General features: G+C 43.8%; 1 protein-coding gene across 3 annotated transcripts in view; it reads right to left on the bottom strand.

The window, feature by feature from the left end:
- The window catches only part of LOC147104380 (huntingtin-interacting protein 1-related protein-like), a 171,187-nt gene that overhangs the window by 55,945 nt on the left and 101,492 nt on the right, over positions 1 to 13,750 (bottom strand). For all 3 annotated transcript variants that reach the window (XM_085961679.1, XM_085961677.1, XM_085961678.1), the window contains 4 exons: positions 12,348 to 12,488; positions 3,570 to 3,627; positions 2,758 to 2,833; positions 948 to 1,091 (listed from right to left, as the gene is read on the bottom strand). In XM_085961679.1, the coding sequence (XP_085817805.1) occupies positions 948 to 1,091; positions 2,758 to 2,833; positions 3,570 to 3,627; positions 12,348 to 12,488 (419 nt within the window). The remainder of the gene's footprint in view (positions 1 to 947; positions 1,092 to 2,757; positions 2,834 to 3,569; positions 3,628 to 12,347; positions 12,489 to 13,750) is intronic.

Raw genomic sequence — 13,750 nt, 5'->3', positions numbered from 1 at the left:
CACAACTTACACTGCTCGGGGTTAAAACAGCGTCAGGGCCCAAACAGCATCATTGGACACCAACTTTTGCATTTTAATGGGACCCTCGTATGCCAGAGGCGATGGCCTCCTACACGGCCCAAAACGTGCCAGTTAAAATGGCGTGTAGTGCGAGTGCGGTGTGAGCAAGGCGAGTACCACAACTCCAACCCCCACCCCCAAGAACATACCTCTAGGCAACTTTGACTTCTCTTTTGAAAGAGTTACTTAAATTCCCCTGTAGTAGCAACTATAAAATTATGTTGCTCCCAATATAAAACCGCTAAAAGTCTATGGGGGCTAAATTCGGTTGATTTGTGCCTCCCGTTAGCGCAAATCAACTAGCGCCTGGGCGCGGTGCCGCTAACGCCACCCGCAAAATTCAGCAGGAGGTTAGCGGGGTCGCTAACCATTAGCGCCGCCGGCGATGACGTCATCCTCTTGAGTGCCGGGCTCGTTTGCCGGCACTCCTGATCCCTGGTGGCTCAGCTGGGCACCGGGACGCGCTGCGCCAGGCCCCTCCCCTTTAAGAAGGGGAGGAAGGCCTGCAGTATCGGCCGCAGGGGTGCTAACATTTTCGGGGCGCTAAAATTAGTGCCCCGGCGAAGGTAGCTCCCCAAAGGGGGCGCTACCCAATTTTTACCCCTATATGTTGGATAGAAGGAGGAATACCACCTAGTATCTGGGATTCTTATTCAATTAGAATCTCCTCATTATTGAGCTAACACTATGTTAATCACTATCCTCGTGAATGAAGACCCTTACAACCAAGTCACTCTGCTCCTGCCTCGCTTTCCCCATTTTAAAACTGCTCTCTTGCTTGGACTCTGCTCACATTTTTACTTTGGATTTCATCTTAAATTTTACTTTAAAAATTCCCAGCCTACTAGAGAGCCAAAGGGATCCCATCGGGAAAATCTACCTCTTACCTGAGATTCAGTCACTGGAGCGGCATGGACCTCTGCGTGACTTTCCGGTTCCTCAGTATCATCTGCCGGAGCCTCATCAGGAATAATCACCACTGGTTTCACATGTTCTGCTAGGGCAGAAGCTCGCAAAAAATTTGGAGGACTCTGTTAAAAATGTAACATAAGATGCACTGGATAGTGTCCAAAGACTTGATAAAAAATCTATTTGGGGTACTATGAAATATTATTTAAATTATGGTTTATATTTCTATAAATGGGTAGGACCTTCTCCACATTTGGCTGCCTCCTCAAATGGAAAATTGTACCCCTATACCATTGAGAACAACCTGGTAGCCACAGCAGAGAAGCATTGGATCCTCAACTAGGACAGAATTCAAACCCCAGACTCCATAAGAACATAAGAAATAGGAGCAGGAGTAAGCCATTCGGCCCCTCGAGCCTGCTCCGCCATTCAATAAGATCATGGCTGATCTGATCTTGGCCTCAACTTACTTTCCTGCCTGTTCTCCATAACCCTCGACTCCCCTGTAGCTCAAATATCTGTCTATCTCCCCCTTGAATATATTCAATGACTCCGCCTCCACAGCGCTCTGGGGTAGAGAATGCCAAAGATTCACGACCCTCAGAGAAGAAATTCCTCCTCATCTCCGTTTTAAATGGGCGACACCTTATCCTGAAACTATGCCCCCTAGTTCGAGATTCCCCCACGAGGGGAAACATCCTCTCAGTATCTACCCTGTCACGCCTGCTCAGAATCTTATATGTTTCAATAAGATCACCTCTCATTCTTCTAAACTCTAATGAGTATAGACCCAACCTGCTCAACCTTTCCTCATAAGACAACCCCTTCATCTCAGGAATCAGCCTAGTGAACTTTCTCTGAACAGCCTCCAATGCACGTATATCTCTCCTTAAATAAGGTGAACAAAACTGTACGCAGTACTCCAGGTGTGGTCTCACCAGCACCCTATACAGTTGTAGCAAGACTTCCCTACTTTTATACTCCATCCCCCTTGCAATAAAGGCCAACATTCCATTTGCCTTCCTAATTACTTGCTGTACCTGCATGCTAACTTTTTGTGTTTCATGTACGAGGACACCCAGATCCCTCTGTACCGCAGCATTCTGTAGTCTCTATCCATTTAAATAATATTTTGCTTTTCTATTCTTCCTACCAAAGTGGATAACTTCACATTTTCCCACATTATACTCCATCTGCCAAATTTTTGCCCACTCACTTAACCTATCTATCTCCCTTTGCACATTCTGTGTCCTCCTCACAACTTGCTTCCCCACCTATCTTTGTATTGTCAATATAGATTGTAAATAGTTGAGGCCCCAGCACTGATCCATGGGCTCATACTCACCCGGGCAGAGCTAGTTCTTCAGTCTTGGTTGAGGCAAGACAAAAAAACAAATACACTTTCTACATTATTTAAGCAAAGCCCCTGATAACTAAGCAAGCAGCTGTACTAATAGCATCAACAGAGATGTCTACAGCAGCACCAGGATTCCAGACTGACCATCATGTGTGCAGGAGGAAATTAAAAATATTATGCACGAGGATGAGGCGATCTGTTCATACATTCATCTGTAATCCAAAAGGATGTGGGTAGAATTCACCATCTTCAAGAGTTAAGCGACTCAAAAGTTATTACAAGTGCGTTCCATTAAACTCTTAAATGGAGAGAAGTGCAGTCTTCTTTCAGCAAATAGAACAGAAGCCAGTAGTTTATAAGAAGCCAAACTAAACAGATTAAGAGCTCATTAGAGTGTACTATCATGCTATTTTTCCAAGAAAGTCCCATACCTCAGGCAATTTTGGGATCTGGATTAGCCGCTTGAAATACAACATGTCTCGAGATCGGCTAAAGAAACTCTTTAGGCTGTAACAAAATCAAAAACAGCTCAATAAAAAGAGGCATTCTGTGCTATGTTCATAAATACAAAAGTTTTTTTTACTTTATTCAGTGCATTAAAATGTATTACCTCACACTTATCCACATTAAATTGCATCTTCCACCCATTTGCCTATTCTGCTATCCTGTATCTTCCCGAGGTCTTGTACAGCCCTCCTCACCATTTTCCAAACCACTTACTTTTGTGCCATCAGCAAATTTCGAGCTTGTGTTCCTTACACCCGAGTCCAAATCAAATTATGTACATCAAGAACAAAGGTGGACCTAACACTGACCCCTGGGGTACACCATAAGATGACCATCAAGTACCAAGTTGCTGATCCTGGCCGTCATCATGTAGCACGATACTATAGTAGTGTAAAAAGCTCAGTGCTTTGAGTATGGCCTTCATACTAGTATCTCTACACTGTAAATAACAGGCTATTCACACTCTAATACATTTCAATACACAAGTTTGAAGACCCTGCACAACCTTTCCTTCTCTGCGGCTGCATCGTTCAAATTTATAAAAGTGTAAGATCTGCAGCAGTGCAAACTCTGTAAATCGCAAACCATTTACTCTTCCCACACCTATCCAGCCAGCAGTGAAAATGTGTGGCAGTTATCGGCCAGTCTTGAACCAAGGTTTCCAGAGGAGATCTTCAATTAAGTCTCTCCCAATTCATTAAAATAGTCAACAAAGATTATAACAGTTCTTTGTTACCTGTGAAATTCATCATAGAATCGCTCCCGGTGTCCTTGCAAAGTGTCTGCTGGCAAACCTGTTCAAGAAGGTACACAATGAATTTTACTTCATGAACAACTGTACATTCATTTGTTCATATTATGAATTGAAAGCTGCATGAAGCATTTTCAAAGTTATCAAACTGAACACTATCCTAAACAGGAAGTTAATAGGATTAGTACAGAAATGTCATTATAACACCAAGAACTAGGAACCTTTATGGTAACAAAGCATCTGTTACAGCTACAGACCCAGTGCAATCTTTATAGCTGGTATCAGATATGGATGATCTGAGGTATGATGTGGGACTGAGTCACACAGACCAGGAAAGGTCTAATTCAAACAGAGATGGCCAGAGTCCATACTTAGAAATGCCATCCAGTGATCAGCAGTGACGCACCAAGTGAGAGCCAAGGTGGCCTTGTTAAGCTAAAGAAGGACAAAATACCAGAACCCGACAGAATACATCCAAAGATCCTAAGGGAAATGGGACAGAGGGCAGGAGAAACCTTTTGTTACAAAGAGGGTTGTGAGGCTGTGGAATGCACTACTGGAATTAGTGATTGAACAAGAGACCATGTCAACATTTAAGAATGGGTTACATAGGTGGTTGAAGGAAAGGGAATAAAGGGATATGGGAACAGGGTGGCACATGGGAATAGGACTACTGCTTGTGTGAAGGATAAACATCACCACTGACTGGTTGAACCGAACAACCTGATTCCATGTTGCCATTCTCTGTAATTGGTTGTTCATGGTTCCAATGGTCAGGTAGCTTCTCAACACTCATTTCAGTCCTAGAGAGCTTCTGCCATATCTTAATGTGAGTCTTTCGTCAGATATTTTAGAAGCAGCGGAAACAACCATATGCCAGTCCAACCCTTCATTAGTACACCAATGGCTGAGAGTAAAGAGGAAAGGAAAAGGGAGAAAATCAGAGGAGAAAAAAAAAGAGAAAGACTTGTCCATTCCCTCAAGTGTGATGGATGTACAGATAAATCAATATTAAAGACCAGGCAAGTTAATACAGTGGATTGTTAAAATGGAGGAAATGTTAACAGCTTTATACCTCCTGTTATTAAGAGCGAACTTTGTCAATAGTATGCAGTTAAATGTAAATAGAGTGGGCGAAACACAGGATTAAAAATTAAATTAAAATGCACTGTAAAATAAAGGGTTTATTAACTTTAACTAATCTCTCTTGAAATGTATGTAAGCAGTACTGTATTAATGTAACGTTAAACAATAAGACTAGGTGGCTCATTCTGGTTGCTGCACCAGATTTGGCTCAGTAAATATTTGGAGAGTTATGCAAAGAAAGTAATTCAAAAACACTGCACATTTACACACCCACACTAGTCAGCTGGGGACTTCAGGATTTGTGCAGCCTTAATTGGATATCAACTTCAGTCTGAATATGAAAGAGATTGATAAAACTCTAATTTTCCATCAATTAGAACCAATATACATGAAGTTTAAAACTAATTTTGCCTAACCTGTTCCCTTTAAGGTTATATTGGAAAAATAAAATCAGTAAATTCTGAGGAAAGATCCTGTCCAAAATAACCTTTCTCTTTCCGATGCTGAATGATCTCCTGTGCATTTCATGATTTTATTTCAGATTTTTGACAGTCAGAGAGTTTTTAAAAAAAAGTTTGTTTCACTTCTTAACTTGTGCTGAAGTATGGAACAAGAAAAGGCCACTTGGTTCATCGAGCCCATTTCGTCCGCAGACCTTGTACAATAAGCTAATCTATCGCGTAATTTGCCCAACCCAATTAATATTCTGAGGAATGGTTCTGCAAAGTTTCTCTCTGTCCCCCCAACGCCAATTAAGGTGAATACAACTCCTGCATATCTAGATAACCTTACATCCTACATTATTCCTCCTTGACTAGCTGCCTTGTTGACATACCATTTCCATATCTGAACTGTACTCTAAAGATTAACTCCACCACCCATATGTTTGAAATGAGAGAAAGCAGCAAAGTTTGAGCGGATTCAGCTCATTAGGTTTATTCAGTAATTGTGACTCAGCTTTTGAATTTTAAATCCTGAAGTAGGAGGTATTAATTGAACTGCTAAACACTCGCAAACCATTCCAGATTGGCCAGCTCAGAATGTACTTTGTACAAGTGAAAATGCACCAATGCAATTAAAGCCAAACCATAAAGAGACACATTAAAATGTACTTAGGTTTAACTTCCTCTCCAAATTGCTGCAATTACTCTGAAATCCTGTCTCTTGGCTGAGCTGGTGTACTTCCAGATCACAGCACTACTTTTACAGTGACATCAAACAGAGACTGCATGCTCCAGACTGTATAGGAGTACATTATCGACACCACTTATCTGAAAACCTATATATACAGTAAATGTCAGGCATGCTCATCAAAGCAAAGCAGCCTGTTCGATTTGGGTCACAGATCAAAGTGTCCAATGGAGCAGTGCAACTGACAGCTTGGGAATATTTAAAAGGCGCTGTATACTTTTAATCGCTTATTGCTGAAGGTAGAGTCAATAACATTGAGATTGTACCAGAGCCTCGACAATTCAACATAACTCCCCCTCCACCCACCACCAAGGGTAATCAAGTTGCAGCTCAATGCCAATAAAAGAACTTTCCTGACCTGACGTGTCAGCCCATCAAAAGGTGTGACCTGGCCCACCCCAACGCAACACAACACAACGAATTCTGTGCTGCATATTCCAAGTGGCTTTTGGACAGCCAAGCAAAAGATTTGACCCAACGCAAATCCCCAACCCGAGGTGCAAGTGGAAGATTTCCTGGTGCATGCCAAGGCCCGACCCAAAGCTGCGGCCAAATAGTTGAAAGACGCAACTCCAACCGCAGCCTGGACTCCTGCCTGTTTGCTCATGGATAATCTCAAGTGCGGATTAGAGGAACGCTGATAAATCAAGGTCCTGCTGTTCAAAAATACACTGTGTCACCATTACAATTCCCATCCAAAGGGGGTAATGTTGCTTCCAGGGCTATTTGGGGGGAATGTGGAAAAATCATTAGGATAACTGACTTCAATGAGTGGCATTCTAATAGTGTGTACATGAGAGAATTGACTATGTAGATAACAGAGGAGTTTTCCATACATGCCAACCATTTGTGTTTTATGAAAACAGATCAGCGCTTAGACCCAAGGCCCACTTTGGAATTTGCACGAAGTGGGAACATAATTTCTTTTTAAATCTCCGCATCTGAATGCAACTAGCAACAAAACAAGGGCAGCAGGCGCATGGGAACACCACCACCTCCAAGTTCCACTCCAAGTCACACACCATCCTGACTTGGAAGTATATCGCCGTTCCTTCATCGTCACTGGGTCAAAATCCTGGAACTCCCTCCCTAACAACACTGTGGTAGTACCTTCACCACACGGACTGCAACGGTTCAAGAAGGCGGCTCACCACCACCTTCTCAAGGGCAATTAGGGATGGCCAATAAATGATGGCCTTGCCAGCGACGCCCAGGTCCCATAAACAAATTTAAAAAAAACAATGCTCCTACTAAATAGATGTTTGCACACCTGCTTGAGTCTGCAAACATGTACCTCTAAATGGCCATCAAAGCCCAAGAGCCACAGTGATATGGTTAAACCAAATTTGGAGCAACTGGGATTTAATTCTGTTCAATCATCTCTTCATTCATTCAGACAAATATGAGAAAGCATAAATGTGCCTGCTTAATTCATCCCGTTTAATTCTGCACCTCTTCTGACACCTGGCGTTGGTAATGTTTAACCTGATATAGAAAGCTGGCTCCATCTAACAAGTTGGGTACCTAAGCTGTTGCTGTAAAATATGAAAATAATAATATGGGAATCTCCTTTTCTTAAAAAAAAACTTTTTATGGCAATATCCTTGCTGACATCACCACACAGCCTTCAGCGGTTCAAGGCGGCGGCTCACCAGCAACTTCTCAAGGACAATTAGGGATGGGCAATAAATGTTTGTCTTGCCAGCAATGCCCACAGCCCGTGAATGAATAAAAAATAACATAGTTCCACTCCACGCCTCTCCTGAGGATTCTCATACATGCTGGGCTACAGTTCAGCACGCACTGAGGGCCTCCAATACCTCATCCAAATGGAAGGAGGGGAAAAATACAGCCCAGCCTGATCTTGTCCACAACCAGGTGGGAACCCATAAGCGACAGCTGAAAGTACAGCCCATTCTATAGGAATAATGAGTTAAGCAGAAAACTAGGAGAGATATGGAATAGACTTTGCATTCTGCAGTCCCCTTGGATTATTTAGTAACCTGGTGCAACCTTGGTAGTCATGGTGACCTTATACAGTCAGTCTGGCAGCGCCCTGCCAAGGCTCACACAAAGTCAGGTGGTGGAGGGCTGCTTGCACCTATGGAACTGCACTTTTGGGAGAGGAAGTGAGAAAGATGGGGAGGGAAATGGGCCAGTGGTGGGTGGAGGGGGAAAACTATACAACATCAAGCTTTGTGCAAAGAATGCATTTGACATAGAAGAATATGTTCCCTACTACACATCACATGGGTGTGTTGTTGCGCAATATTGTGACATAATGAACTTGCAAAAACCAGATTTTCCAGATAGCTTCCTACCTCATCTTTCAATAAAATGTCACAAGTGTCTCCATTGAAGTGGGAATATTACAGCACTGACACTATTTCTATTTCCAGGCCCAACCAACGTGGGTAGCATGCAATGATTAACTGATATCCATTTGGCTGAGAGCAAAAAATCATGTTTGGGGAAAAAAGGCTCAAATTCCTAAAACATGCAGAAGCAGATCAAAAGCAGTACCTCATGTGATGTCTAAACTGGCCCACGCACCACTGCTTTAGGAGAATAGGTTTGAACAAATGGTCATAGCTATTCCTAGTTACAATGAGTACTCATGCGTAAAAACTAGAATATATTACCTTGTTTGTATTATATAGCGTTGCCTCTGAAAGTAATGTAACAAACAAGGAGAAATAATTTCTTCCAGAGGAGCCTAAGACACAGGTCATGAAGAAGGTTTCTAACGGGCCTGCAGAAGGAAAGCCAGCACCAATTTTGCTGACTGCGCCATCTTGTTCTGAGTGCCTCACTGGCCAGCAAGCATTTATTCCCCCCGTTATGCGCCTTTTCCAAAGATCATATTACCAGAAATATAGTTGCGTCTTTTGTGCATCCACAGTTGCTTCAGTGTCATTGCTGGTGCTCTGAATTCACCACACAATGTAAATTAGGAGAATTCAGAGCACTGAAAGCCTTGTGCAATATAAACAAGCTCCTTTTATAATGGTGCTTGTTTGGATTCGAAGAGACACATGTCTGCTAACTAGCTCCTGGCATGTAAATTATTAAATCCGCTGCCTGCCCTGGTGGCAGAATCGTAGATACAATATTTTGTGGGTTTACAAGACTGGCAGAAGGATAAGGGAGCCGGGTGCAATAGTGTAAGCACATGTACATATGATAAAGAGGGACGGGTAAAGATCAGCTGCTCCAGCAAGCCCATCCCATCCTAGCATGGTGCGACTTGCACACCATTACCCCCGTTTCCCCTTGCACCACGCAGCCACACAATCTCCTAGGAAAGGGAAAAAAAACAGAGGAATAAAACCTTAGGCCCATTCAGGAAAATCCTTCTCCAACCTCCGATCACTAATCAAGCAAGCTCCACGGTCAGTGACCGGTGACAGCACCCGATGATCCACCTACTTTTTATGCCTAGATACATCAGCCACCCTTGGGAACTCATCCAGTTCCTTTCTGCACGCACTGCACATGGCGGCATTGGACAGAGCATGCCCCAGGAACCTCTGCATGCCCCGGGAACCTCTGCATGCCCCGGGAACCTCTGCATGCCCCGGGAACCTCTGCATGCCCCGGGAACCTCTCCACGAACACTGGTCTCACAGAATCCAACCGAAACAGGCACCAGTATAAAAGTGGCTTCAGAGAGCTTGAGTTGGTTAAAGCACTTTGAGTAGCTGGTGCTGTAATATGTTCTGTTTCCCATGCCAGCACTGGAACACTCATTATTAGCCTGTTATAAAAACTGTCAAATTAATGACACGTTTGCTGCGAACTTAATGTGTAAATTAAGGATGTGGAAATGTTTTTTCTCAAAAGTGTTGTGCTGTGCTCAAGTCCCACTCCAGGTGCCGTCTTTCAGATGAGACGTTAAAACCGAGGCCCCCCCGCCCCGCACCCCGTCTATCCTCTCAGGTGGATGTAAAAGATCCCATGGCACTATTTCGAAGAAGAGCAGGGGAGTTATCCCCGGTGTCCTGGCCAATATTTATCTCTCAATCAACATCACAAAAACAGATTATCTGGTCATTATCACATTGCTGTTTGTGGGAGCTTGCTGTGCGCAAATTGGCTGCCGCATTTCCCACATTACAACAGTGACTACACTTCAAAAGTAATTCATTGGCTGTGAAGCGCTCGAGATGTCCAGTGGTCGTGAAAGGCGCTATATAAATGCAAGTCTTTCTTTCTTTCTTGTGTAATTTTATTAAGCCCACCTACATCACAACTCTAATTACTGATCTGCTTTCGACAAAACAGTTACAGCGATCGAGGAGTCTACATCAACCTTTAATGTAGAAAAAGCATCCTAAGGCACTTCACATAGGTGGAAGGAAAAATGGATGTCAAGCCAAAGAAGGAGAATTAGGAGGGGAGACCAAAAGCTTGATCAAAGAGGTGGGTTTTAAGGAGGTTCTTAAAGAAGGAGAGGTGGGATATGGGGTCGGAAACTCAGTTCAGGTTGAACAGGAGCTGAGGTCGCAAACAGTGTGGTTCAGCCCGAGACAAGTGGCCGGGGAGGGGAATAGAATCGATGGTAAGGGTACAGTTTGTGGCGGGGACTGAAGCAAATGGTTTTGGTCTTGCCAATGTTTAAATGGAGGGATTTGCAACGCATCCAAGACTGGATGATGGACAGGAAGTGAGCGTGAAGGGGACAAGGGAGAGGTGATTCAGGAGATACCCAATAGTGGAAAAAAGAAGCTGAGGGTTATCATTGTTCCCCAGAATGACTGTGGCACAGGAAAGTGAAACCCGTTAGCACGTCATGTGATCCAGCCAGATCTGGCGACGGATGGCTAAACCAGTTGTGTGCCACATATATTTAATCCTGCGCCCCTTGGAGTTGAGGGAGCATAGATAGGGGCCACACCAGGCGGAATGACCAGGGTGGGAGAAAGTCAAGGTTTTCCTGGGAACAAGGGCAAGCAAGGTGGAGGTGAAGGAGTGGTTGAGCAAGTTGATGGCTGCAGAAGCATTGTGGTGAATGGAAGGTCAAAGGCTAGGCTGCTGGGAGTTTGAAAAAGTGCAATTATAAGTGACATGGGGAGAGACAGAAAGAAGTGGGGTTGGAATGGCGTAGCAGAATATGGGTGATGAGGGATACCAGAAGTGGTCAGAGATGACCAAGACCAGGGAAATATAGAGAGGCTGTGGGATATGGAGTGGGGGTGGCCAGGAATATGGGTAGGAGAGTCCATATGGAGGGAGAGGTATAGGGGAACAGGTGGGCAGTGCATTCAGAAGACAGGCAACAAGGGGAGCCAAGATGAAGATTGAAATCACTCAGGATGAGAAGTCATTTAGGGCAAAGGCTGAAGGGGGAAAGGAGGGAGGATATCTCGGGGAGAAACGCGAGATGGGGTTTGGTGGGGTGATAGACAACAAGGATTTTAAAGGAAGGGTGAGAGGGGTGGAACAAAGTGAAGTGCTCGAAGGTGCCAGAGGAGTGGGGGAGGAAACCAATCACATTACCTGCTTCCCTGCGAGAACATGAAATCTCCATACAACCATATTTAGTTCACTTTTGCCCGCTCAGAGCCCTAAAAGACTGACCAATGGCGGACCTAACGCGATCACTGATTTTGCTCGTTAGCAAAAACTCCCACTTTAGGTCATACATCAAAAACAATCTTGATTCCAGAATTGGCTCAAGAGCTCCACTCGGTCTTTTCAAAATGGGCACTGACTAGCTTCAAGAGTTTCTGTCCCATTTCAGAACATGTGCATTGCTCTCAACTACAGCAAAGGAGAATTTACTGTTTTGATCTGAAACAAACGGATAGTTGGAATTTGGTTCTATCCAATTGGACATTTAAATAGGATGACTGGAATTTAATTCCCTAGTTTCCAGTTCAGTAGTTACAAGGTCCAGATTTTGACAGCGACAGGACAGTCAGTTCTTCTATCGAGGCCCAGGACAGTCTGTGTTGTGGGCTTCGCAAACTGTCAAGGTCCGTCAACCGAACGAGACGCACCATCAATTTTTCCTCCCTCAGGAGTACCATCGGTGAGAAGCTTCATCGAATGCACTGGCAGGGAACAAAGGTAGCAAGCAGAGCCAGATTCAGCCAATCAACAGCACGGAGACCAAATCCACAACTGTGTGTCTGGGAGGCAAATACTCTACTCTTGAGGCCACGTGGTTTGATGGAGAGTTTGTTAAAAGAACAGCAAGCCATGGTTTGTACAAAGCTGGCCAACCAAAAACACTGAGGAATTCTGAACACAGTTTCTTTCTGCACAGAAAACTACTTGGAGTCACGCTGCTATAGCAAAATACTCCAGGGGGATTACTAATGGTGTCAGCAACATCACCGCACCAATAGAACATTTAATTGAGATCTCCATTCAGCTGGGATAAGGATGACTTAGACCCAATTAATATTCCTACAATTAATATTGTAGCTTCTCCCTTCGTCAGGGGTAGGGAACAATGCTGCAGAACTTCTGAATACTTACAGGAGTGGAGTTTGAACATTAGCGTTACGGTGTAGTGGTAAAGGTGGCTGCAGTCTTGGATCACCTGAATGAGAGGAGCCAGTCGGCACTGCCCAGATGGCATCTGTGATATTGCATAGGAGGTATCCAGTGATCTGAATACTGAAAACAAGATGGGAACAAAACAGTAACGTTAAAACGAGCCCATCGCAAATTTCTTTGGTTGTTACAATGCTTTTTTTTTAATGGGTGGGGGGACGACGACTGGTCAGCCTACATCATGGTAGATGTTGTCATTTTAAAGGGGCCTTCTGTCAGAAGTGGAAAGAGGCAAGGCAGCAACTTAAGTGTGTTTAACAGATCCTGTAAAGCCCAGGAGGAGCTTGCGTAAGTCACAATCTTGCACAAGCAGTTCAAGCAATTCCCAGATTACACTATTTGCTTCCTTGTGACCTTTTCTGGTCAGTTTAAAATGTAAAAATAATTACCGTTATTTGTACTTTTCTGTAAAATAACCAGGTTGACTCAGAGTGCTGTCACAACACATACCAGTAACGTTATTGCTCAATGGACTTTGCAATACTTTGCAATTGGTATTGTAAGGCAGTTTAACTCAGTCAGCAATGAACAAGTTTGCGCCTTTGTCCTGGGTAAAGACCGTTTTAGGGCAATGTAAAGCAGAATGTTAACTATAACCCGCACCACTGACTTCATCACTAGGACCTAGTGGTGTTTAGCTCTCTTAACTTTCTTCTGTCATTTTCTATCGGGGATTCCCTTAATTTCAAAACAGCAGCTCAGAAGAAAGGCTACGACAGGAAAGTTAGAAGTCCTCAATGAATCAGAACCCCTCTTTGTCCTTACCAGTAACTCAAATTGACCACAATGAACTTTTAAAACAAAGCAGAAAGATTTACTGAAGACTGTGAGTAAATACACCATCTGGCATGCTGCTCGACTGTGCAGAGCGGGAGGGCCCCAGGTTTAATCTCCCACACGCTGAATTAGATGACGACAACAACAGAAACTTGTATTTATATAGTTCCTTTAATGTAATAAAACATTCCAAGGTGCTTCACAGGAGCGTAATCAGACAAAATTTGACACCAAGCCAGATAAGAAGATAGTACAGGAAACTTTGTGTTATCCAGAGGCTAAATCTCTGGCAAGCTCGAGCCACCGGCAAAAATCAGGAGCCGTTTTGTTGGTTTTTTTTTCTCGTGGCTTTTTTTCCCCAACAGTCAGGCTCTGCAAAGTCCCTGTAGCTTAGCAACAGCTTCAGAGAGACGCTTCCAAGGTACGGGCCGACTGTTTAGAAGCTGTTGCTAAGCAACAGTGTTTGTTGTCAGATACGGAGATGAAAAGCTCCGTATGCTTCAACATTAACGCTGGAGTGTCCAGCAGTTTTGAGGGAACGGCAACAG

Source organism: Somniosus microcephalus, chromosome 19 (genome assembly GCF_052327205.1).
Source record: "Somniosus microcephalus isolate GS21.2 chromosome 19, FLI_Smic_1.0, whole genome shotgun sequence".
Taxonomy (NCBI): domain Eukaryota; kingdom Metazoa; phylum Chordata; class Chondrichthyes; order Squaliformes; family Somniosidae; genus Somniosus; species Somniosus microcephalus.
Note: the sequence above shows the minus strand (reverse complement) of the source record. Positions and strands in the feature narration are given on the sequence as shown.